This window comes from Scyliorhinus torazame, chromosome 9 (genome assembly GCF_047496885.1).
Source record: "Scyliorhinus torazame isolate Kashiwa2021f chromosome 9, sScyTor2.1, whole genome shotgun sequence".
Taxonomy (NCBI): domain Eukaryota; kingdom Metazoa; phylum Chordata; class Chondrichthyes; order Carcharhiniformes; family Scyliorhinidae; genus Scyliorhinus; species Scyliorhinus torazame.
The window spans coordinates 265,499,600-265,523,861 of NC_092715.1; the positions used below are offsets into that span (position 1 = coordinate 265,499,600).

A 24,262-nucleotide genomic window follows, 5' to 3' on the forward strand; every position below is an offset into this window, starting at 1 on the left:
AAGTTGAATTCTTTCAGGGGGGGGGAAAAAAAAACACAACAGATTGGCCACAATTGAAGCACCCGAGATATAAACCGACATGATATCAAGACCTTGACAGTAGCGCGTTGAAGCTGCCAAAAAGATATATCTTTCTTCACAAGTTATGTTGTTGCAATCGGGCTAAAGCACATCCCGCATTAAAACACCAGGCAGCTTGCCTCTGCAGAGGGTGGAGGGAAGCATTTCCCCGAAAGCACATTCAATGAAGAGATTATGCAAATTGGTCCATCTTTTACATATTCCGCAACACACACACTTTAAAATTCAAAAAGCTTTGTACAAAGCTTTCAGTTATTCAACAACATCCTCATTCCCCTGCCGGCCAGACAGGGGGTTTAAATTGTATTGTTTTGGCAGATGCCTTTTGGACTTTGATAAAGCGAGTTAACTTTTAAAAGCACTATCCCCTCTGTTAAAAAGGAAAAGACATCTGGAATCCAGCCTTTATTGACCGTAACTTTATATCACTCTGGGAGAAGCAACATTGAGTTTGATACCAGACGTGGATGACTATTTAACAACAGAAATTGAAAAAGGTGGTTAGAAGAGAGGACTGTGTAGACTTGGGAAGGAAAGCAATTGCGGGGCTATGGGGAGAGGGAGGGGAAATTGAATTAATTGGATAGTTTTTCCAAAGGACTGACACAGGCCTCTTGCAGTGAGGTTTCCTTCAATGATTAGCCCTGACTGCCTGTTTCTTCGATTCCAAAACAGAAAAACCAACTGATGTCAGTCTCGCAGTAGAACATTTGCAAACTGGCCATCATAGCCCGTCTAACAGGGAAAGGACACACGCTGTGGAAAGCTCAGGACCCAGCAGACAAATCTATTTTGCTGCTGTGACAAACAGATGGCTTCACGGCGAAGCGGAGGTCCGACGGGCATTCGACAGCGATCAGATGTGTCGGAGGCAAAACAAAATCGGAAGTAGGCAGCATGAACTGATAACCAAGCAACAATGAGCTGCATTGTTTCCTCTAACTCACAGGATAGAGCAGGATGTGTTCCTGGAGGGGCTGGTGGAAGCAATAGAGATGGGGCAGTCTCCAGTGTTGCACAATTCGCTGTTAAAATAGCCAGGTAACGTTCTTACCCAGGCAGATTGTTTATCTAGTTTCTTCCTTCAAAAGCAACGTGACTGGGGCAAATAAACATTGTAAAGCGGTGACCTCTACGTAGACACAGTGAAATAACAGACACTCAGAAGACAGCAAGCGAACACTGAATCTTAGTAAATATCACATAGAACGTGTCGCACGGAAACAGGCCACTCAATCGGGTTGGCTCCTGATGCCACAGGAGACCCTCCTACTACCCCATCAGGATTTCCTTGAGTTCTCAACTTCAGAGTTTTTATCTGGTTTCCATTTAAATGCATCTGTTATTCACCTCAACCATCCTGGTGGTAATAAATTCCACTCTGCTAACGCTTCTCACGAGCCCACGCCTGGATTTATTGGTGACTCTCATCCATGGGTCCGAAGCTTAGCCAACACATTCACCTTGGACGATCCTCTTCTTAAAAACTTGAACTTTTCTACACAACGACTTGCATTTACACGGCGCCCTTCGACATAGTGGAATGCCCCAAGATGCGAAACAGGAGCATTGCCAAACAATATTGGAGACTGAGCCATGCAAGGTGTTATTAGAGGAGGTGACCAAAATCTTGGTCAAAGAGCCAAGCTTTTTTAAAAATAGATTTAGAGTACCCAATTCATTTTTTCCAATTAAGGGGCAATTTAGCACGGCCAATCCACCTACCCTGCACATCTTTGGGTTGTGGGGGCGAAACCCACGTAAACACAGGGAGAATGTGCAAACTCCACACGGACAATGACCCAGAGCCAGGATCGAACCTGGGACCTTGGCACCGTGAGGCTGCAGGGCTAACCCACTGTGCCACCGTGCTGCCCTGTCAAAGAGTTAAGCTTGGAGGAGCGTGAAAGAGGGGAGTAAGGCAGACAGGGAGAGAGGTTCAAGGAAATAATTCCGGAGATTGGGCCCTGGAAATCAAATCAAACTTTAGGGGCAGCACAGTGGTTAGCACAGTTGCTTCGCAGCTCCAGGGTCCCACGTTCAATTTCCAGCTTGGGTCACTAGCTGTGCGGAATCTGCACGTTCTCCCCGTGTCTGCGTGGGTTTCCTCCCACAGTCCAAAGATGTGCAGGTTAGGTGGATTGGCCATGCTAAATTGCCCTTAGTGTCCAAAAAGGTTGGTTGGGGTTACCGGGTTATGGGGAATAGGGTGGAGGTGTGGGCTTAAGTAGGGTGCTCTTTCCAAGAGCTGGTGCAGACTCGATGGGCCGAACGGCCTCCTTCTGCACTGTAAATTCTATGAAATTTTGTTTGATAACACTTGGAAGTTCCCCGGACCAGAATGTCCTCCTCTAATTTGTCTTAGCTGTGCAAATCTGGCACGTTGCACTGCGTGGACCCTTTAAGATTACAACACGATCGAGGCTGCAGACATCTTACGTACCCCATACAGCTTAAGGGACATTGCTTGGAATGTTGATCATGACCAAACCCAAACTCCAGGGGCCTCGGAGAGAAGAGAGCTGGAGACCATGTTGTTGCAAACTAGTGAACATTTAAAAAAAATTAATATCTAAATCGCAACACCTCTCTCCCCTACCCCCCCCCACCCCAGTGTCAGCAAAGAGAGCTGACAGCACGGCCAGCAATTGTGGAGAGAATGAATCTGGAGACGCATAGATTTTGGAGGTTCTTAGGGCTGGAGATAGAGTGGGACGAGGCGATGGATGGGTTTGAAAACAAGGTTGGGAATTTTAAAAGCAAGGCATTGTCTAAGCTGAAGCCAGTGTGGATCAGCGAGCACCGAGGCGATGGGGCAGCGGGACCCGGTCAGAGTAAAGGCACAGGTGGCAGAGGTTTGGGTGACCTCAAGTTAACGGAGAGTAGACTGATAGAGACCAGCCACTTGGGTGTTGGACTAGTCAAGTCCCGAGATGGGAGATACCGAGGGAACGAACAGAGAGTTTCAGTAGATGTGCTGAGATAGGGATTGTCATGATGTGCACTCATGCACATAATGAGATACAGACAGGCAGTAACAGACACCAAGGACAGCCAATCAACACATAGGACAGAACACAACCAATCACCAGGCAGAACACTAGAAGTTGGTTTCCCACTATAAAACACACGAGGCATCAACACTCTGCCTCTTTCCACTGGTGACAACTGTAGTGACAGTCAGGGTGTATGTATCAGTTAGCACCTTCCACACGTGGCTCAGAGCTAGTCTGGTCTGGTTAGTTATAGTAAGTACGCTTAGATTAGTAGTGTCAAACCCACAGCGATCTGTATGCACTGCTTAACCAGTTCAATAAAGCGTATTGAACCAACACCAAAGTTTGGAGTCTACTTTCAAGTACAACTGCATCCAGTTGCAGTCCGTGTTACCCCAGGGTGATTAACACGACAGGGGTGAGTTTACAGAGGTGTAAATAGGCAGAATAAGGTGATGGTTTGAATACGAGATTGGAAGCTCACCTCGGGATTGAATGTGACAAGCATGTTTACAACCAGACCGGTGTCAGGGAGAGGGGTGGAGCCGGGAGTTAGGAATCAGAGCTTGGAGCAAATAATGGCTTTAATCTTCACTATATAATTTGAGGAAATTTCTGCTCATAACTGTGCTGGATGAACATTCTGATAACTGGAGGTGGCGGACGACATCAGCATACATGTGAAAACTAATATGCTTTCAGATGATGTCAGTGAGGGGCAGCAACATGGAAAATAGGAGTAGACCATTCAGCCCTTCGAATCTGCTCTGCCAATCATCATCATCAGGGCTGATATTCGAACTCAGTGACCTGTTTCCGCGAGTGGTGAGCCTGTGGAATTCATTACCACAGGACGCAGTTGAAACACTTATGTTTTCAAGAAGGACTTAAATAAAGCACCTAGGGATCAAAGGGTAGAAGGGGAAAGCGGGAACAGGTTTCAATGCCTGATCTCCGATTACGGTATCGGCATCAGGCAACAGTGAGTCCTGCCCAGGTTTTCGGAGGTCACTCCTGTAAAGTCTCGCTGGAACGTTTTCACACGTCTCCTGGTCCGGAGATTCCCCAGGCAGCACAGAGTTTCTCTTTATCTACTCAACCAGCTCCTCTCAATATCTAGACTTACCCATAGATTTCTTCATCTTCTGCACTGGGGCGGAGAAATTTCTTGGGGGCTCTCGCGACTGGCTCTTCTACCACTTTGGAAACGGCTAAATAAATACATTGGAGAAAGACAGAACCGTGAAAAAAGCACACATACTGTACTTGAATATTCTCAACCTTGCCCCTTGCCTGAGGAGCGGCGACCCTCAGGTTAAATTACCACCAGTCAGCTCTCCCCCCCTCAAAGGGGGAAAGCAGCCTATGGTCATCTGGGACTTTGCTGACTTTACCGTACCATTTACTTTAATACCAGGCTTTCAAAGCTTCTTTCAAAGATGGAGAGAAAAGTGGAAAGATAAGAGATTAGGAGATGATGGAACACAATGGGTGAGAAAGATGCACAGGAAATGCAGTTGCCAACTGATGCACAGCACGATCCCACGTACAGCTATTGGATGAACAGATTTATTTACATATTTTAGCTCTGTAGCTCAAGAGATAAACATTGTTCTCAAACACCAGGGAACACTCCCAGTTTCCTCTGCCGACAGCAGCTGTAGGATCTTCTACATCTACCAGAGGGGAAAACAGGGCTTCAATTTAAATCTGGCCTGAAAGAAAGCACTTCTGTCACCGCGGTGCTGCCTCAGTAAAAATAAAAAGTCAGCTCGCCAGAGTCCCAGATGGCCAGTGGCTGCTTTCACCCTCGAGGGGGAAGAGCTGGCCGGGTGGTGATTTAACCCGAGGATCACCACACCTCAGGCGAGGGGCGAGGTTGAGAAGGCGGGCGGGGGGCCTTCATGAATAATCTCAGCCGGTACGGGAATTGAACCCGCGCTGCTGGCCTCGCTCTGCGTCAGCGCTCCCAGCCTGGATTATGCCCTCGGGTCTCTGGAGTGGGCCTTGAAACTACAACCTCTGGCTCAAAGATGAACATTACCCATTGTGCCATTGTTGACAACCAAATAAGGAGCCTGCCACAATTTTCCAACAAATTGAGATCACTGCCCAGAGTGTTAACAGATGCAAAACATATACAGTATGTGTGCATATTTAGCATCGCTAAAGTAACCTTGACAACATAATCAATAGACTCAATGGTCCGAAGCTTATTACACTGACAATGTCCCAAGAGCTAGGGGTGGGTGGTTATTTGTAGGCAGGGCAATTAGATGATTAGTGTTTCACAGATCAGCTGACAACTTCTAAAAGCAGCTTGTTTAGCATTCTGTCTCTGGGTTGTTAATTTTAAAAACTGATAGCACAGAAGGAGGCCATTCAGCCCATTGTCCCCATGCTGGTTCATTGAGTGATCCAATTAGTTCCACCCCCCTGCTCTCTCCCCACGGCCCTGCAAATTTTGTGCTGCTTTAGCTATTGATCTAATTTCCTTCCGAAAATCACTATTAATTCTGCTTCCACCAACCTTTCAGGGAATAGCTGTGGAAAAAAATATACACATTCATCTCCTCCTTCTGATTATTTGACCAATCACCTTCAAATCAGTGTCCACTAGTTACTGACCCTCCTGTCACTGGGAAATATTTCTCCATTAAAACCCCTAATTTAACACGCCATTAAATTCCTCCTTTATCTGATCTGCTCCAAGGGTAATAATCCCAATCTTCCCCCGTCTCTCTCTCGATGAAACAAAAGCCATTCTATGTACAAGCAAAGAGTAGCAAAAATTCATAAACCGATCATTCATGCATGCTCTGCCTGAAGGCAGTTTCCTGGCTGTTTGCTTGGCAGTTTTTTGATTAGCCACTGCCTTCCACTCTCGGGGGCAGAGCCAGGAGGCAGATCCCAATGTCCATCTCAGCCGGAACGGGAATCGGACTCACGGTCGCTATCCTGACTCGCACCCTGGCTATCCTGGCAACTGAACCAGCCAGCCCCCTCACACCGTATTCCAAAACTATAACCTAAGCCAATTGCCCGAAACCAGATATTCTACTTTTTTCTTATTTTAATAAATTTAGAGTACCCAATTCATTTTCCCCCAATTAAGGGGCAATTTAGCGTGGTCAATCCACCTGCACATCTTTGGGTTGTTGGGGGGGGGGGGGGCCCACGCAGACACGGGGAGAATACGCCAACTCCACACGGACAGTGACCCAGGATCGAACCCGCGTCCTCAGCGCCATGAGGTATCAGTGCTAACCACTGAGCCACCTTGCCGCCGTAACCAGATATTCTCAAGTCCTCCTAATTTGGTGGCAGCAAGTTCTCACTTGAACAATACAGCTCTCCTCGTCCAGCTTAAAAGGAAGGTGATTCATCTACCTCTGTAATCCTCCTCATCTTGCTCTTCCTTCTCAGAGTCAACAGCAGCAGGTAGGTCACTCTTTGTAGCAAAGGGGGTGGGCATGGCTCCCATTCTTGCCAGTCGACTGGCAGGCTCCTCTTTAGAGCTGAGCAAAAAAAAACAAAACAGAACAATCAAAAATGACCACTAAATCACAACTGGGAGTTTCGGTAGCGTGATGCAAACTTGGAAGGACTCAACTGACATCAGCAAAGACAGCAAGAGGAGAAAAAACATGAACAGGTAATCTGTCAAAACGGAAAACACTCAGCAGGTCAGGCAATATGTGTTTAGCAAGTCAGTGATCAAACACGAGAATGGAACAGAAAGCCATGAAAGGTGAACAGGGGGGGGGGGGGACAATTCTTTAGCTACTTTTAGAACTGGGCACTTAGGGAAAGCTAGATAAACACTCGGGAGAAACCAAGAGAAGGGTAGGTCGACAGGATGAGATGAAATAAGGTGGGAGGAGGCTTGTGCGAAGCTTAAACGTTGGCATGGATGGGCTGAATGGCCTGTTTCTGTGCTGGAAATTCAGCCAAAGATTAAGAAAGTCAAGTGTCGCAATTTGAAAAAAATCAATTCCCGTTACCAAATCATATGCTCCTTCGATCTTGGTTTCTTTGGAATCTATGATTCCTTATCATTTTATTTTTCTATGCACCCCAGATGCAGTTTCTTGGCTCTCAGGAGAGTGAAAAAAATGTTACTTGTACATTTAGGGGCTGGTCTGGATAAATCTAAAAACGCAGTTGAATATTGGCTGAGAGAAGTGTTGCCAAAGGTTTGTGCTCATCGGGACAAACGCAACAATGCCAATTATCCTGCCAATCCCCTGCAGTGTAAATGGTTGCGATAGTTTGAAATTTAGCATTCTTCCATTTGTCCCGATGAGTGCAAAATGAAAAACTTCGGCAACATGTCTCTTTTCAGCAACATTGAAAAATGCACTCTGCCTTTTTTGAAAAATGGAGACAAGAGTAAGTTGACAGGAAAGAAAAAAAATATACCTTTTCTTGTCAACAATTCTACCAGAAGAATGCGAGGATAGATCGGAATGTGGCGATCTCCTTTCTTCAGGAGGTGGCGAATTTGAGGGGTTCGATTCAATTTCAGAGATATCTAAACCAAACACAGACAATTTTTAATTCAAGTGTGTATATACACACACAATATATATGTATTTATATCACATATACTGCCTGAAATACAACATACACAATGATAAACACAAACATAAGGCTAGTTGGATAGTGTTTGCGTGATTGCCAATGCTATGGTATACCATTTATTTATACAGCGTTGTCACCAATGGCAACACTATTGTGTTGTAGCATCGAGGGTGACCTCTGCCCAAGCTCAGAGGCACTGGCCAACTTATTCTGGCCATGTGCAGAGTTCTCAGCCATTCCCAACAGGACAGCAGTAGAGTTTATTAAAAAACTCTTCTAAGAACTTCCTTCTAACGTTGAAATGGCTCCAGATCCAGAAACCCAATCCAGAGTTTCAAATCCTGCTTCCCAATAAACCAGATTAATTCAAGAATTTCCTGTAAATTTGGCATGAACCACTTCAAGAACATAGTCCCCAAAAATGTCACCCAGAATGTGACAGCACAATACCACAGGCTGCAGGCGAGTGAATAACAGAAGTACAGTTCAAAGAGGAAGCTGAATTAACACATGCAAGGGAAAGGAACAGAAAGATACGCTGACAGGAGATGAGGAGGGGGCATTCGGAGGAGGCTCGTGAGAATCATAGAATTTACAGTGCAGAAGGAGGCCATTCGGCCCATCGAGTCTGCACTGGCCCTTGGAAAGAGCACTAAGCCCATGCCTCCACTGTAACCCAGTAACCCCACCTAACCTTTTTGGACACCAAGGGCAATTTAGCATGGCCAATCCACCTAACCTGCACATCTTTGGACTGTGGGAGGAAACCGGAGCACCCGGAGGAAACCCACACACACACGGGGAGGACGTGCAAACTCCGCACAGACAGTCACCCAAACCGGGAATCGAACCAGGGACCCTGGAGCTGTGAAGCAACAGTGCTAACCACTGTGCTTCCCTCCTCCCTACCGTGAGTATATACACCAATACAGACAGTTTCTATGCGCCAATAGAAATTTCCAAAAAAGCATAGCAAATGGCAGGAAAGAAAATAACTTCCCCCTTTAAAAAGTAAATTAAATCTAAATATAAACGGTCACATGAATCGAAAACAAAACAAAAATTATATGCTCCTAGTTTATGCTCTCATTGGATGCAGAGTGGATTTAAATTAGTTATTCTACAAAGACTCATTCTTCACGCCTACATCTTAGTCAGCCTGGCCATAAAACTCAACACAAAATAGGTTCCAATAAAGCTGCTTGTTTTTTCTCACTGCATCACCAGAATTGCTACATTTAGGTAAAGGCGGAACATGGCGAACACCACTCAAAATAATATTTGAAGAAGTTATGATTCCCATGCCCACAAATCATTAGCCAACGTCACGGTTCACTTAAGGCAAATATCCATGTGCAGGAATAGAGGTTTCAAAACAACCAAAAATCGATGGTTGGAACGTTAGCTTCACCACGTCACAGAAAATGATCACCCTTCAGCTGATAACTGAACGGAATCGTGCCTATTTGTCGAAAGAAAATTGGGAGGGATGGGCTATTTTCTGCACACGACTTTGGAGTTAGTAAAGCCACAAACGACCACCGAGAGCGACAAGAAAAGGCGGCTAATTATGCATCGATAGACAGGGCAAAAGGCAACCAAATGACAAATATGCGGAAAAGGGAGACCTGGAACGTCTTCGGACTGCTTTCCGATTCAGTATATTTTTAGCTGGATTAAGCGGGGAAGTAGGAAATGGCAACCACAGCAATCTGCAGAACTAAAAGGAGAATTGAAAAGGGTGGGGTATCAAAGATAGACAAAGGGTCAAAGATAAATAATACAGAGTGACAGGTTGACACGTGCACTTGGAACACAGTTAGAATGTCAAGGAGACTGCAAGAAATCCGAATCCGAACCCGCCCCCCCCCCCCCCCCCCCCCCCCACCCCCACCCTCCCTCCCAAAGATGATATCAGGGACGAATGTGAAGGCAAGCGACTTCGCCTCGACCTTCAACCTCACACTCAACCCAGCACCTTTAACCTTTAAAAATCCCAACATGTTTCACAGATTGGTATCAAACAAAGTTTGGCGCAAAGCCACAAAGCGATATTAGGACAGTCTACTGTGCTGTTTGAATTGTTCGGTTGTAAGTATCTATTGACTCTACTCAGAGCTGTGCGCTGCTCTTGGGCGGCATGGCAGCACAGTGGTTAGCACAGTTGCCTCACAGCTCCAGGTTCGATTCCCGGCTTGGGTCACTGTCTGTGTGGAGTCTGCACGTTCTCCCAGTGTCTGCGCGGGTTTCGTCCGGGTGCTCCGGTTTCCTCCCACAGTCCAAAGATGTGCAGGTTAGGTGAATTGTCCAGACTAAATTGCCCTTAGTGTCTAAAAAAGGTTAGGTTAGTGGAGTTACTGGATTACGGGGATAGGATGGAGGTGTGGGTTTAGGTATGCTCTTTCCAAGGGCCAGTGCAGACTCGATGGGCCGAATGGTCTTCTTCTGCACTGTAAATTCAATGATTCTTCAAGCCCTGGGAATTGTCCCTTAATTGGGAAAATAAAATTGGGTACACTAACTTTTTTAAAAAACGAATTAGCAGTCCTGTTACTCTGTTCCTCCACGTTTTTTATACAAACGCAAGTAAGTTACGGTCTTTTGAGCCATGGGTTCATTCTGGGATCTTCCCATCTAGTTGTATCAACTGGGACCATAACATAGCACAGCAAACACAGGCGGCACGGTGGCGCAGTGGTTAGCACTGCTGCTTCACAGCGCCGAGGACCAGGGTTCGATCCCGGCCCCGGGTCACTGTCCGTGTGGAGTATGCACATTCTCCCCGTGTCTGCGTGGGTCTCATCCCCACAATCCAAAGACGTGCAGGGTAAGTGGATTGGCCACGCTAAATTGCCCCTTAATTGGAAAAATAATTGGGTGCTCCAAATCTAAAAAATAAAAAGGACAGCAAACATAGGAATGGTAGAGGAAGAAGGATTTTAGGGAGGGGATAAATCAACCATGGTTAACCAAGTTTAGATAGTATTCAACTGAAAGAGAAAAAAAATAATGTGGCACGGAATAGTGGTAAATCAGAGGATTGGGAAAGTTTTAAAAACCAACAAAAGATGACCAAAATAATAAGAAAGAGGGAAGAGATAAACAATGGGAGCAAACGAGCAAGTAATGAAAATGAAATGAAAATCGCTTATTGTCACGAGTAGGCTTCAATGAAGTTACTGTGAAAAGCCCCTAGTCGCCACATTCCGGCGCCTGTTCGGGGAGGCTGGTACGGGAATCGAACCGTGCTGCTGGCCTGCCTTGGTCTGCTTTAAAAGCCAGCGATTTAGCCCAATGTGCTAAACCAAAAATGGACAGCAAGAGTTTCTTTAAATATATTTTTTAAAAGGCCAAAGTGAACAAAGGCCCCTTAGAGAATGAGACTAGTGAAATAATAACAAAGAATGGCAGAGGAGTTAAACAAATACTTTGTGTCAGTCTTCACGGTGGAAGACATTAATAACATTCCAAAAATATATAATCAATGGTCATCAGGAGGCAAGGGGACATAAATATAATAACAATCACTAGGAGTAAAAGTACTAGGGCAAGTAATGGGGCTAACGACCAATATGTCCGTCCCCTGGACTTGATGGGTTGCATCCTAGGAAATGAAATAAAGTAGCTACAGAGATGGTGGATGCACTACTGGTAATCTTCCAAGAATTCTTAAATTCTGGAAAAACCCCAGAAGGATTGGAAAACTGCCGATGTAACATCCTTATTCAAAAAGGGAGGGAGACAAAAAACACAGGAAACTATAGTCCAGTTAGCTAATCTTCAGTGATTGGAAAATGTTAGAGTTCATTATAAAGGATGCAAGAAGCAGAGCATTTAGCAATACAATATAATCAAGCACAGTCAGCAAGGCTTCATGAAGGGAAATCATGCCCGACAAACTTATTAGAATTCGAGCAGGATAGATAAAGGGATCCCAGGAGATGGAATTTACTTATTTGCAAAAAGCGTTCGATATGGTAGCACACAAAAGGTTACTTAATAAGATAGGAGCCCATGGTATTGGGGACGGTACATTAGCATGGATAGAGAATTGGTTAACTGAGGGTTGGGATAAGAGAGGCATTTTCAGGATGGCAACCTGTAACTAGTGGAGAGCCACAGGAATCCATGCTGGGCCCGCAATTATTTACAATATATATATAAATGACTTGGATGAGGAAAGTGAATGCACCATTACCAAGTTTGCGGATGACAAAAATAGGTGGGAAGGCAAGTGAGAGTCTACAGAGGGATACAGACGGGTTAGGTGAGTGGGCAAATGACTTGGCAGATGGAATATAATGCAGGAAAATGTGACGTTAACTTTGGTAGGAAGAATAAAGGAGCTGAATGTTATTTAAATGGAGAGAGACTGCAGAAAGCTGCAGCACAGAGGGATCTGGGGGTCCTCGTGCATCAATCAGGAAAAGCTAACATGCAAGTTCAGCAGGTAATAGGGATGGTAAATGGAATGTTGGCCTTTATTTCAAAAGGGAGTGATGTATAAAAACAGGGAAATCTTGATAAAACTATACAAGGCACCAGTTAGACCACCCCTAGAATACTGTGAACAGTTTTGGCCCCCTGGCATTGGGGGCAGTCCAGAAAAGGTTCACTGGGTTGATCCTGGGTATGGAGGGATCTTGTTATGAGGAGAGGTTGAGTGGGTTGGGCCTGAGTTTAGAAGAATGCGAGGCGACCTTATTGAGACATGTTGGATTCTCAGGGGTTTGACAGGGTAGATGCTGAGAGGCTATTTCCCCTTCTGGGAGAGTCTAGGGCCAGAGAGCATAATCTCAGAGTTTGGAATCGCCCATTTAAAACAGAGATGAGGAGGCTGGTAGTAAATCTGTGGAATTATTTCCTGCAGCGAGCTGTAGAGGCTGGGTCGTTAAGTGTGTTCAAGGCTGAGATAGACGGATTGTTAATCAGGAAGGAGGCGGGAAAGTGGAGTTGAGGAGTATATCAAATCAGTCATGACCTCATCGAATGGTGGAGCAGACTCAATGGGCCGAGTTGTCTACTTCTACTCCTCTACAGCTCTCTGCGAGAAATAATTCCACAGATTTACTACCCTCCTCCTTATTTCTGTCTTAAATGGGCGATCCCTTACTCTTGCGATTATGGGCCGAATGGCCTACTTCTACTCCTACGTCTTACGAGAACAGGAGTTGGTGAGAGAGTTTGAACACGGGCAGCAGAGATTTGGAAACAAGCTCAGGTTTATGAAGGACGAAAGGCGGGATTAGTATCCATAGGTGCAATTCTCGAAGTCATTGCATTGTTGAACTGGGAGCCAGTGCAGATGGGCGAGCGCAGGAGGGCGATGGGTGAATGAGACTTGGTGCCACTTGTACAGATAGAGCCGCCTCACCTCCAGGATCGGAATCACTATCGTCCATGGCTGGGATGCTGATCAACGTTTGTTTGCTGTCTCTTTGGACAACAAGCTGAAGCTTGCCTCGTGACCTCTCAATCAATTTCCGAGCGTCCGCCAGAGACATGTTTTCAGTCACTGTGCCATTGATCTAAAAGAAAATAAATAAATAAATGAAGCTGGTGTATTTGATAAATGTTGGATAATTTTGGAACAGTTAAACTACATCAATCACACAATTTTGAGAACTTGCTGGATTTGCACATTCATCGTCCAATACCAACTCACTGCAGAAAGATAGGGCTGGTAATTAAATGCCTGCCGAACAACATGATAACTATTACTACAATGCCAATGAATCACTCTCTCCAGCCTAAAAAGGAGACAATTTCCCATTCGTACGGGTAGCAAGCCTATTCTAGTTGCCTCAATAGTGGCATAATGGTATTGTTGCTGAACTCGTAATCTACAGAACCAGGGTGCGAATCCCACTACGGCAGATGGTGAAATTTGAATTAAATGCCACGTGGTTCACTAATGTCCTTCAGGGAAGGAAATCTGCCGTCCTTACCTGGTCTGGCCTACATATGACTCCAGACCCACAGCAATGTGGCTGACCTTGACCAATGTGGCCCCTCAGTTCAAGGACAATTGGGGATGGACAACAAATGCTGACCATCTTAGCCACGCCCACATCCCCTGAAAGAATAAAAGAAATCTCAGGGTTTAAAAAAAATAAATTTAGAGTACCCAATTATTTTTTTCCAATTAAGGGACAATTTAGCGTGGCCAATCGGCCTAACTTGCATATCTTTGGATTGCGGGGGTGAGACCCACGCAGACACGGGGCGAATGTGCAAACTCCACACGGTCGGTGACCTGGGGCTGGGATGGAACGCGGGTCCTTGGCCACCGCGCTGCCCCTTTTGGGTGACATTTAATGGGGGCGACAGGGGGCTCACCCGCTGCTGACGAACCCAGCGTCACCTCCTTTCAGGGAGGCATGATAGATAAGCGCTACTCAGGCATTTGCTCAAGATCAAGGACTCCAGTGACGGACGTTCTGCCTGCTGAGGACAGCTGGCCAGAGGCTGGCAAGACTACTGGACAGCAACATCCCCGGGAGGTGGTGGCTGCTGCCGGTTCGACACCCACCAAGGCTTAGTTGCATCCCAGGCCACAGCCAAGTGTTGGCGGTGGTGGCTCTCAATGAGGTCCCAAACGGGAGTGGTTGAGGCAACTAGTATGGATAATTTTAAGAGGAATCTCGCTAAACATGAGGGAGGGAGGAAGGATTGGAGGCGGTGTTAATAGGATGGGTCGAAGAGGGGTGCGAGGAGGCCTCTGTGCAGCATAAATATTGGCGTGGACCAGTTGGGCTGAATGGTCCATTTCTATGTTGCTAAATTCTGCACCATTCAGATTTTGCACTGTGTAAATTAAATCATTCATTAAAGGAATTAAAAATTAAACTTGCCTTCAGGACGATATCACCTTCTTCCAAGTTTCCATCCTTTGCTGCCAAGCCGCTTCCCGTCATCTCCTTAATGAAAATCTGGCTGCCCAAACGAAGGCCGTATTCTAGCGGATGAAATTTGTGCACGATTTAGAAGGCTGAATAAAGGCAACTAAACCACTTTGATGCGGCTTCATTCAAGGACATTTCTTATCGAGCATTAAGGGTCGCAAAGATTTTCTGACACGGTTTATTGTGAACATTCATCACAATCCTTCTTCACCTCGATCTGGGACAGGCTGCCAAGTCTTTGAACCCAAAGCCACTCTTCTTTTAACCATCAGGGACTGTAGCAAAGCTAAACTTACCTTTGATTTCCCATCTCAGAGGAAATAAAGTGTCTGCCCAGCTGCTTCTCAACAACTGAGATCATATTTTGACCTATTTCACCACAATTATCTCAAACATAAAAAAATAGAAGCAGGAGGAGACCATTCGGCCCTTCGAGCCTGTTCCGCCATTCATGATGGTCATGGCTGATCATCCAACTCAATAGCCTAATCTCTCTTTCGTCCCATATCCTTTGAACCCTTTACCCCAAGTGCTCTATCTAACTGCTTCTTGAAGACATACCATGTTTTGGCCTCAACTACTTCCTGTGGTTATGAATTCCACAGGCTCACCTCTGGGTGAAGATATTTCTCTTCATCTCAGTCCTAAATAGTCTACCCCGTATCCTCAGACTGTGGCCCCTGGTTCTGGACACACCCACCATCGGGAACGTCCTTCCTGCATCAATCCTGTCCAGGCATGTTAGAATTTTATAGGTTTCTATGAGATCGCCCCCTAATTCTCCTGAACTCCAGCGAGTACAATCCCAACCGATTCAATTTCTCTTTCTACGTCAGTCCCGCCATCCCAGGAATCAGTCTGGTAAACCTTTGCTGCGCTCCCTCTAGAGCAAGAACATCCTTCCTCAGATAAGATGATCAAACTGCACACCACATTCCAGGTTTGGCCTCACCAAGGCCCTGTATAATTACAGCAAGACATCCCTGTTCCTGTACTCGAATCCTCTCGCAATGAAGGCCAACATTCCAGTTACCTTCTTTACTGCCTGCTGTACCTGCGCACTTACCTTCAGTGAATGGTGTACGAGGACACCCAGGTCTCGTTGCACATTCCCCTCTCCTAATTTATGGCCATTCAGATAATAGTCTGCCTTCCCATCACTGAAGGACCTCTGCATCCTCCTCACAGCTCACCCTCCCACCCCAACTTTGTGTGACCTGCAAATCTGGAGATAGTGGGCGGGATTCTCCCTTCTGTGGACTAAGTCCCCACGCCCGCCGGAAAACGGGTGTGAATCACTCTGGACGTTTTCCTCGAAGGTCTGGGGTGTAGTTTTCCAGGGGGCTAGCAGGGCCCCGGCGGGCATCCCCCAGCTCTGGCTGCTGGCGGGGCCCTGCTAGCCAGACCCCACAGCCGTGCACGCCGCACGCGGGTCCGCACATACACACGGCGACCCACCATGGCGCGGGCACCACCGACATGCTGGAGCCACACAGCGGGCCCACGCGGAGTAAGGTAGGTCCCTCCCAGATCGTGATGGCCCGCCGATCGGCAGCCCCCAATCGTGGGCCAGGCCACCGCTGAGGCCCCCCCGGGTGTCAGATATCGCCCACCGCGGCCGCAGGTCCCAACTCCACACGGGCAGGAGTTCGGCCGGTCGACCGCGGAGAATCACGCGACAGTCACGCCTGATTTCCAGCATGAGCTGCTGTTCCCTGCCGGGTGCGATTCCGGCGCGGAGGGTCGGAGAAATCCCACCCATTGCATTTTGTTCGCACCTCTAAATCATGAATATATATTGTGAATAGCTGGGGTCCCAGCACCGATCCCTGCGGTATCCCACTAGTCACTGCCTGCCATTTGAAAAAGACCTATTAATTCCTACTCTTTGTTTCCCGTCTGCCAACCAGTTTTCTATCCATCTCAATACACTGCCCCTAACCCCATGCGTTTTAATTTTACACACTAATCTCCATGCAGAACTTTGTCAAAAACCTTCTGAAAGACTAAATATACCATATCCACTGGCTCCCCCTTGTCCACTCTACTAGTTACATCCTCAAAGAACGCCAGTCGATTTGCCAAGCCTGAATTCCCCTTCATAAATCCATGCTGACTCTGTCCGATCCTGCCACTGTTTTCCAAGCGCTCTGCCATAAAATCTTTTACAATGGATTCTAGAATTTTCCCCACGACTGACATCAGGCTGACTGGCCTATAATTCCCGGTTTTCTCTCTACCTCCCTTTTTGAATGTTGGAGTGGCATTAGCTACCCTCCAATCTGCAGGAACTGTTCCAGAGTCTATGGAATCCAGGAAGGTGACCACCAATGAATCCATTATTTCTAGATCCACTTCTTTAAGTACTCTGGGATGTAGATTATTCGGCCCTGGGGATTTATCAGCCTTCAATCCCATTTCTCTACTAATATTGATCACCTTCAGTTTCTCCCTCTCACTAAATCTGTGTTCCCCAACATTTCTGGTATTTGATTTGTGTCCTCGTTTGTGAAGGCAGAACCAAAGTATGTGTTTAGTTGCTCAGCCATTTCTTTCTTCCCTATTATACATTCTCCGGTTTCTGACTGTAAGGGACCTACGATTGGTCTTCACCAATCTTTTTCTCCCCCCCGTACATTTACAGTCAGTTTCCTGTTTCCTGCAAGCTTCCTCTCGTACTGTATTTTCCCCTTCTTAATCAATCCCTTGGTCCTTCTTTGCTTAATTCTAAATTGCTCCCAATCCTCTGACCTGTTGTTTTTCTTGGCCAATTTGTATGCTTCTTCCCTGGATTGAATACTATCTCTGATTTCCCTTGTAAACCATGGATTGGCCACCTTTCCTGTTTTACTTTTGCGCCAGACAGGAATAAACCATTTTTGCAGTTCCCCCATGTGTTCCTTGAATGTTTGCCATTGCCTATCCACTGTGATCCCTTTAAGTAGCATTTCCCAATCTATCAGAGCCAACTCGCGCCTCATACCATCGCAGTTTCCTCTATTATGTTTCAGGACCTTAGTCTCAGAATCAACTACTTCACTCTCCACCTTGATAAAAAAAATCTATCATATTATTATCACTCATCCCTAAAGGGTCTTGCACAACTAGATTGCCAATGATTCCGTTCTGATTACAAAATACCCAGTCTAGGATGGCCCGTTCTCCAATTCCTCAACGTATTGGTCCAGAAAACCCATCCCGCATACACACCAGGAATTCCTCCTCTATCGTATTGTTACTAATTCGATTTGACCAATCTATATGCAGATTAAATCACTCATAATTACAGATATCCCTTTATCGCATGCATGTCTAATTTCTTGTTTAATGCCATTCCCAACATCACCACTGCAGCTTGAGGGTCTATATACGACGCTCACCAATGTTTTTAGTCCCTTGGTGTTTCTCAGCTCGACCATTACAGGTTCCACACTGTCGGAGCTAATATCCTTTCTCACTATTGTGTTAATTTCCTCTTTAACCAGCAGTGCCACGCCATTGCTTTTTCCTTTTTGTCTGTCCTTCCTAAATACTGAATGCCTCTGGAAGTTCAGTTCCCATCCCTGGTCACCCTGCAGCCATGTCTCCGTAATCGTGATTATATCATACCCGTTTAACTCTATTTGCACGAGTAGTTAATCTGCTTATTGCGAATTAAATGAAAATGAAAATCGCTTATTGTCACAAGTAAGCTTCAAATGAAGTTACTGTGAAAAGCTCCTAGTCGCCACATTCCGGCGCCTGTTTGGCGAGGCTGGTACGGGAATTGAACCATGCTGCTGGCCTGCTTTAAAAGCCAGCTCTTTAGCCCAGTGCTAAACCAGTCCCACGGAGAATGCTCTGTGCGTTAAGGCACAAAGGCTTTAAGCTTGTCCTTTGAACATTCCTCGTCTCACTCCCAATATTTCTCACTGTGGCCGTTTGAATCTGTCCCTTGGTTTCTCTGCCTATCACTTTTCTTATTCCCCTTTCTGTCTTTTGTTTTTGTCCTGGCTCTCGCCTTCTCGGACTCCTTGCACAGGTTCTCATCCTCCTGCCACTTTAGTTTAAACCCTCCCCAACAACTCTAGCAAATACTCCCCTCAGTCCCAGTACTGCCCAGGTATAACCCATCCAGTTTGTATCGGTCCCACCTCCCCAGAACCGGTTCCAATGCCCCAGGAATCTGAAACCCCCCCTCACATCATCTAGTCAGCTATGTATTCATCCGATATAGCCTGACATTTCTACTCTGACTAGCATGTGGCACTAGTAGTAATCCTGAGATCACTACCTTGGAGGTACAACTTCTCAACTCTCTTCCTAACTCCCTATATTCTGCTTTTAAGACCTTCCTAACTCCCTATATTCTGCTTTTAAGACCTGATCCCCCTATTTTTTAAAAAATCTGTCGTCGGTACCAACATGTACCATGACCACTTGCTGTTCACCCCTCCCCATTTATGTATATTCCCTCAGGTTTAATCACACCGCCATTGGCAGACATGTCGTCGGTTGCCTAGGACCCACCAAGCTCTGCAACTCCCTTCTGAAACCTTCCTTCACCTCGCTTCCGTCCTTCAAGATGCTGATTAAAATCAACCTCTTTGACCAAGCTTCTAGTCAACGGTCCTATCTCTCCTCTAGTGGCTCACTGTCAAATTTGACCAATAATGCTCTTGTGAAGTGGATTTGGACATTGTTAAATGCGCAATACAAATGCAAGTTGTTGTGTGATATCAAACTCTTTCCATACTCCCTCCCCCGACAACACAGCGTAGCAATTGTAGAAAAACAAAGACGTTTAGATTGCTAGTAAAGTTAATTTATTTGCGCCCATTACAAGAAACTTTGGCTAAAATAGCTGGAAGAACCATATCGAAGTACACATTACTGGACAAATATAATTTACAAACGATAACATTAAAATGTGCACAGAATTGATATATGAAGCAAACATGGTGACCTTGGCTGGGGAAGAGGTTAGGTTTGCAATAATTGGTTTTCCCACCCTACCACCCCCACCTTCCTCCCCCAGACCATAGCAGCTGAGAAGATCAGTCACAGGGCAGGATTTTCCAACGGCAGTACCTGCTGGCGGGAAGGGCCGGAACGTTCAGCTCATAGTTGCCCGTCGCCTACTGCGGGTTAAGTGACCCCAGTTGATCCACGAGCAACTGGTCACTTTGGTCAAGGTGTGGTGGAGCTATTTCTACCCACAATGATTGAACAGCGGTGCGAAACACCAACGGCCCACATTGGAAGCATGCCACTCTGGAAGAGGAGCGGGAAAGCCGCCAGCCCCCCCCAGGCTCCCCACACACCGACAAGACTCCACACCCACAGGTCAGGAAGGTGGCAACTTTCAGGGCAGCATGGTGGCGCAGTGGGTTAGCACTGCTGCCTCACGGCGCCGAGGTCTCAGGTTCGAGCCCGGCTCTGGGTCACTGTCCGTGTGGAGTTTGCACATTCTCCCCGTGTTTGCGTGGGTCTCGCCCCCACAACTCAGATGTGCAGGCTAGGTGGATTGGCCACGCTAAATTGCCCCTTAAATTGGAAAAAAAGAATGAGTTGGGTACTCTAAATTTATTATTATTTTTTTAAATAAAGGAAGGTGGCAAATTTTTATTTTATAAAAAAAAGGAAATAGATTTTCAATTTGCCGACACATCCGCTAAACAGCGATGGCCGGGACAGATGCCTCATTCACCCCTCAATTCCATTTCTTCACTGGGCGCTTCAGGCGTTTCTAAAAAGAAAATTGGACACCAATGTGGCTGAGGAAATCATGTATGAAAATAAAATGCAAAACACGGTGGACGCTGGAAATCGGAAATAAGAACAAAAAATAAATGCTGGATAGACTCAACATCCTGAGAGAGAACAGAGCTAACGTTTCGAGTCATAGATTCATAGAAATTACAGTGCAGAAGGAGGCCATTCAGCCCATCGAGTCTGCACCGGCTCTTGGAAAGAGCACCCTACCCAAGGTCAACACCTCCACCCTATCCCCATAACCCAGTAACCCCACCCAACACTAAGGGCAATTTTGGACACTAAGGGCAATTTATCATGGCCAATCCACCTAACCTGCACATCTTTGGACTGTGGGAGGAAACCGGAGCACCCGGAGGAAACCCACGCACACACGGGGAGAACGTGCAGACTCCGCACAGACAGTGACCCAAGCCGGAATCGAACCTGGGACCCTGGAGCTGTGAAGCAATTGTGCTATCCACAATGCTACCGTGCTACCATGCTACAATGATACCGTCGAATATGACTCACACGGACGCAAAATTCTGTTTCTCTCTCCTCAGGGCCGGGATTCTCCCCTGCCTGGTGGGGCGGGGGGGGTCCCGGTGGGATGGAGTGGCGGGAACCACTCCGGCGTCAGGCCGCCCCAAAGGTGCGGATTAGGGGCCAAGCCCTCACCTTGAGGGGCTAGGCCCGCGCCGGAGTGGTTGGCGTGCCGCCGGCTGGCGGGAAAGGCCTTTGGCGCCACGCCGGCCGGGGCCGAAGGAACTGTGCCAGCCGGCGTAGTCCGCGCATGTGCGGGAGCGTCAGAGGCTGCTGATGTCAACCCCGTGCATGCGCGGGGGGGTGGGGGGCGTGTCACGTCCGCATCGGCCATCGCGGAGGCTATGGCTGAGGCGGAAGGACAAGAGTGCCCCCACGGCACAGGCCCGCCCGTGGATCGGTGGGCCCCGATCGGGGGTCAGGCCACCGTGGGGGCACCCCCCCCCCTCCTCCCCGGGGCCAGATCGCCCCGCCCACCCCTCAGGACCCCGGAGGCCGCCCGCGCCGCCAGTAAGGTAGGTGGTTTGATTCACGCCGGTGGGACTGGTATGACAGCGGCGGGACTTCGGCCCATCACAGACCGGAGAATCGCCAGGGGGTTGGGGGTGGGGCGCCGATTGGCGCGGTGCGATTCCCACCCCCGCCGAATTTTCGGTGCCGGAGAATTCGGCGGCCGGCGGGGGCGGGATTCACGGGCATCGAGTTCATCCCAGAATCATTTGGCCTCCTCCTGTGCGGTTTAATTCATCGATCCTGCACTGCCTCTTTCAGAGAATCAACCCACCATCACTCCCCACTGCCCTTTACCCCCCCCAGACAGGTGCAATCCCCCTTCCAGTGGTTATCCAATTTGCTTTTCAATGTCTCTATTGAAACTGCTTCCACTGCCCTTTTTTTTGAACAAATAATTTTTATTAAGGTTTTCATAAAATATCAATAACAAAATGAAAAAGGAATCCTACAGGGTTAAGTACAAAACAGTCTCGAAAAGCAACCCTCCATCCCCCCTCCCCCTGTACAAAAATAATAAATTAACATTGACACCCCGACTTAACACAACAGGTATATACACCCCCTCAGACCCTCCAGTGTAAATAACGAAAGTGAAAATAAAGTAAAGTAACCGCCCCCCCCCCCCCCCCGCCCCCCCCCCCGGGTTGCTGCTGCTGCCATTGACCAATGTCTACCATTCTGCCAGGAAGTCTAACAACGGTTAGATGAAAGAACCCTTGTACCGACCCTCTCAAGGCGAATTTCACCCTCTCCAACTTAATAAACCCCGCCCTATCGCTGATCCAGGATTCCACGCTTGGGGGCCTCGCATCCTTCCACTGAAGAAGAATCCTTCGCCGGGCTACCAGGGACGCAAAGGCCAGAATTCCGGCCTCTTTCACCTCCTGCACTCCCGGCTCCTCTGCCACCCCAAATATTGCGAGCCCCCAGCCCGGTCTGACCCTGGATCCGACCACCCTCGACACCGTCCTCGCTACGCCCTTCCAAAATTCCTCCAGCGCTGGGCACGCCCAGAACATATGGGTGTGATTTGCTGGGCTCCCTGAGCACCTAACACACCTGTCCTCACCCCCAAAAAAAATGGCTCATCCTTGTCCCGGTCATGTGTGCCCTGTGCAGCACCTTAAACTGGATGAGGCTGAGCCTCGGGCACAAAGAGGAAGAGTTCACCCTCCCCAGGGCATCTGCCCACATCCCTTCCTCAATTTCCTCTCCCAACTCCTCCTCCCACTTACCTTTCAACTCCACCACCGAGGCCTCCTCCTGCATCACCTGGTAAGTTTCCGACACCCCCCCCCCCCCCCCCCCGAGAGCACCCTGTCCTGTACTGTGTGTGGCAGCAGCCGCGGGAATTCCACCACCTGCCACATGCCCTTACCTGTAACTACCTGAAGGTGTTCCGGGGGGGGGGGGGGGGGGAGCCCATACTTCTCCTCCAGCTCACCCAGGCTCGCAAACTTCCCGTCCACAAACAGGTCCCCCAACTTTCGTATCCCTGCCCTGTGCCACCCCGAAAACCCTCCAGCTGTTCTTCCTGGGGCAAACCGGTGGTTCCCCCGTATTGGGATCCACACCGAGGCCCCAGCTTCCCCCCTGTGCCGCCTCCACTGCCCCCAGATTTTGAGAGCAGCCGCCACCACCGGGCTCGTGGTATACCTCCTTGGAGGGAGCGGCAACGGCGCCGTTGCCAGCACCCCAGACTCGTACCCACACAAGACGCCGTCTCCAGCCTCTTCCATGCAGCCCCCACCCCCTCGATCACCCACTTGCGCACCATCGTCGCATTGACGGCCCAGTAGTACCCACAGAGGTTGGGCAGCGCCAGCTCCCCCCAAATCTCGACTCCGCTCCAGGAACACCCTTCTCACCCTCGGAGTCCCTCACGCCCACACAAACCCCATTATACTCCTATTGACCCGCCTAAAAAGGCCTTCGGGATAAACACGGGGAGGCACTGGAACAGTAACTAAAACCTTGGGAGCACCGTCATTTTGATTGACTGCACCCTACCCGCCAGGGACAGCGGCAACGCCTCCCACCTCTTGAACTCCTCCTCCATTTGCTCCACCAGCCTTGTAAAGTTAAGCCTATGCAGGGCCCCCCAGCTCCTGGCCCCTGGACTCCCAAATACCTGAAGCTCCTCTCCGTCCTTTTTAATGGGAGCTCACCAATCCCCCTCTCCTGGTCCCCTGGGTGAACCACGAACAGCTCGCTCTTCCTCATATTGAACTTGTACCCAGAGAAATCCTCGAATTCCCTAAGGACCTCATTACCTCCGGCATTCCTCCCACCGGGTCCGCCACATATAGCAGCAAGTCGTCCGCATATAGCGACACCCTATGCTCCTCCCCACCCCGCACCAACCCCTTCCAGTTCCTTGACTCTCTCAGTGCCATAGCCAGGGGTTCAATCGCCAGTGCGAAGAGCAGGGGGGATAAGGGACACCCCTGCCTCGTCCCTCGGTGCAACCGAAAATACTTGGACCTCCTCCTGTTTGTGGCCACACTCGCCATCGGGACCTCATACAACAGCCTAACCCACCTGACAAACCCCTCCCCAAACCTCTTCAGCACCTCCCACAGGAACCCCCACTCTACGCTATCGAAGGCTTTCTCAGCGTCCATCGCCACCACTATCTCTGCCTCCCCCTCCCTCGCCGGCATCATGATAACATTCAAAAGCCTCCGCACATTTGCGTTCAACTGCGTCCCCTTCACGAACCCCGTCTGGTCTTCGTGGATGATCTGCGGCACACAATCCTCAATCCTCGTGGCTAAGACGTTCGCCAGCACCTTGGCATCGACGTTTAGCAACAAAATTGGCCTGTAAGACCCACATTGCAGGGGATCCTTGTCCCGCTTCAGGATCAAGGAGATCAGTGCCCGGGACATCGTCGGGGGCAAA

General features: G+C 48.2%; 1 protein-coding gene across 8 annotated transcripts in view; it reads right to left on the reverse strand.

Annotated features, from left to right (window-relative positions):
- tjp2a (tight junction protein 2a (zona occludens 2)) overlaps positions 1-24,262 on the reverse strand; it is a 184,537-nt gene that overhangs the window by 39,548 nt on the left and 120,727 nt on the right. For all 8 annotated transcript variants that reach the window (XM_072517406.1, XM_072517405.1, XM_072517402.1 and 5 more), the window contains exons 6-10: positions 14,516-14,619; positions 13,036-13,189; positions 7,500-7,611; positions 6,468-6,595; positions 4,204-4,288 (exon numbers count right to left, since the gene is read on the reverse strand). In XM_072517406.1, the coding sequence (XP_072373507.1) occupies positions 4,204-4,288; positions 6,468-6,595; positions 7,500-7,611; positions 13,036-13,189; positions 14,516-14,619 (583 nt within the window). The remainder of the gene's footprint in view (positions 1-4,203; positions 4,289-6,467; positions 6,596-7,499; positions 7,612-13,035; positions 13,190-14,515; positions 14,620-24,262) is intronic.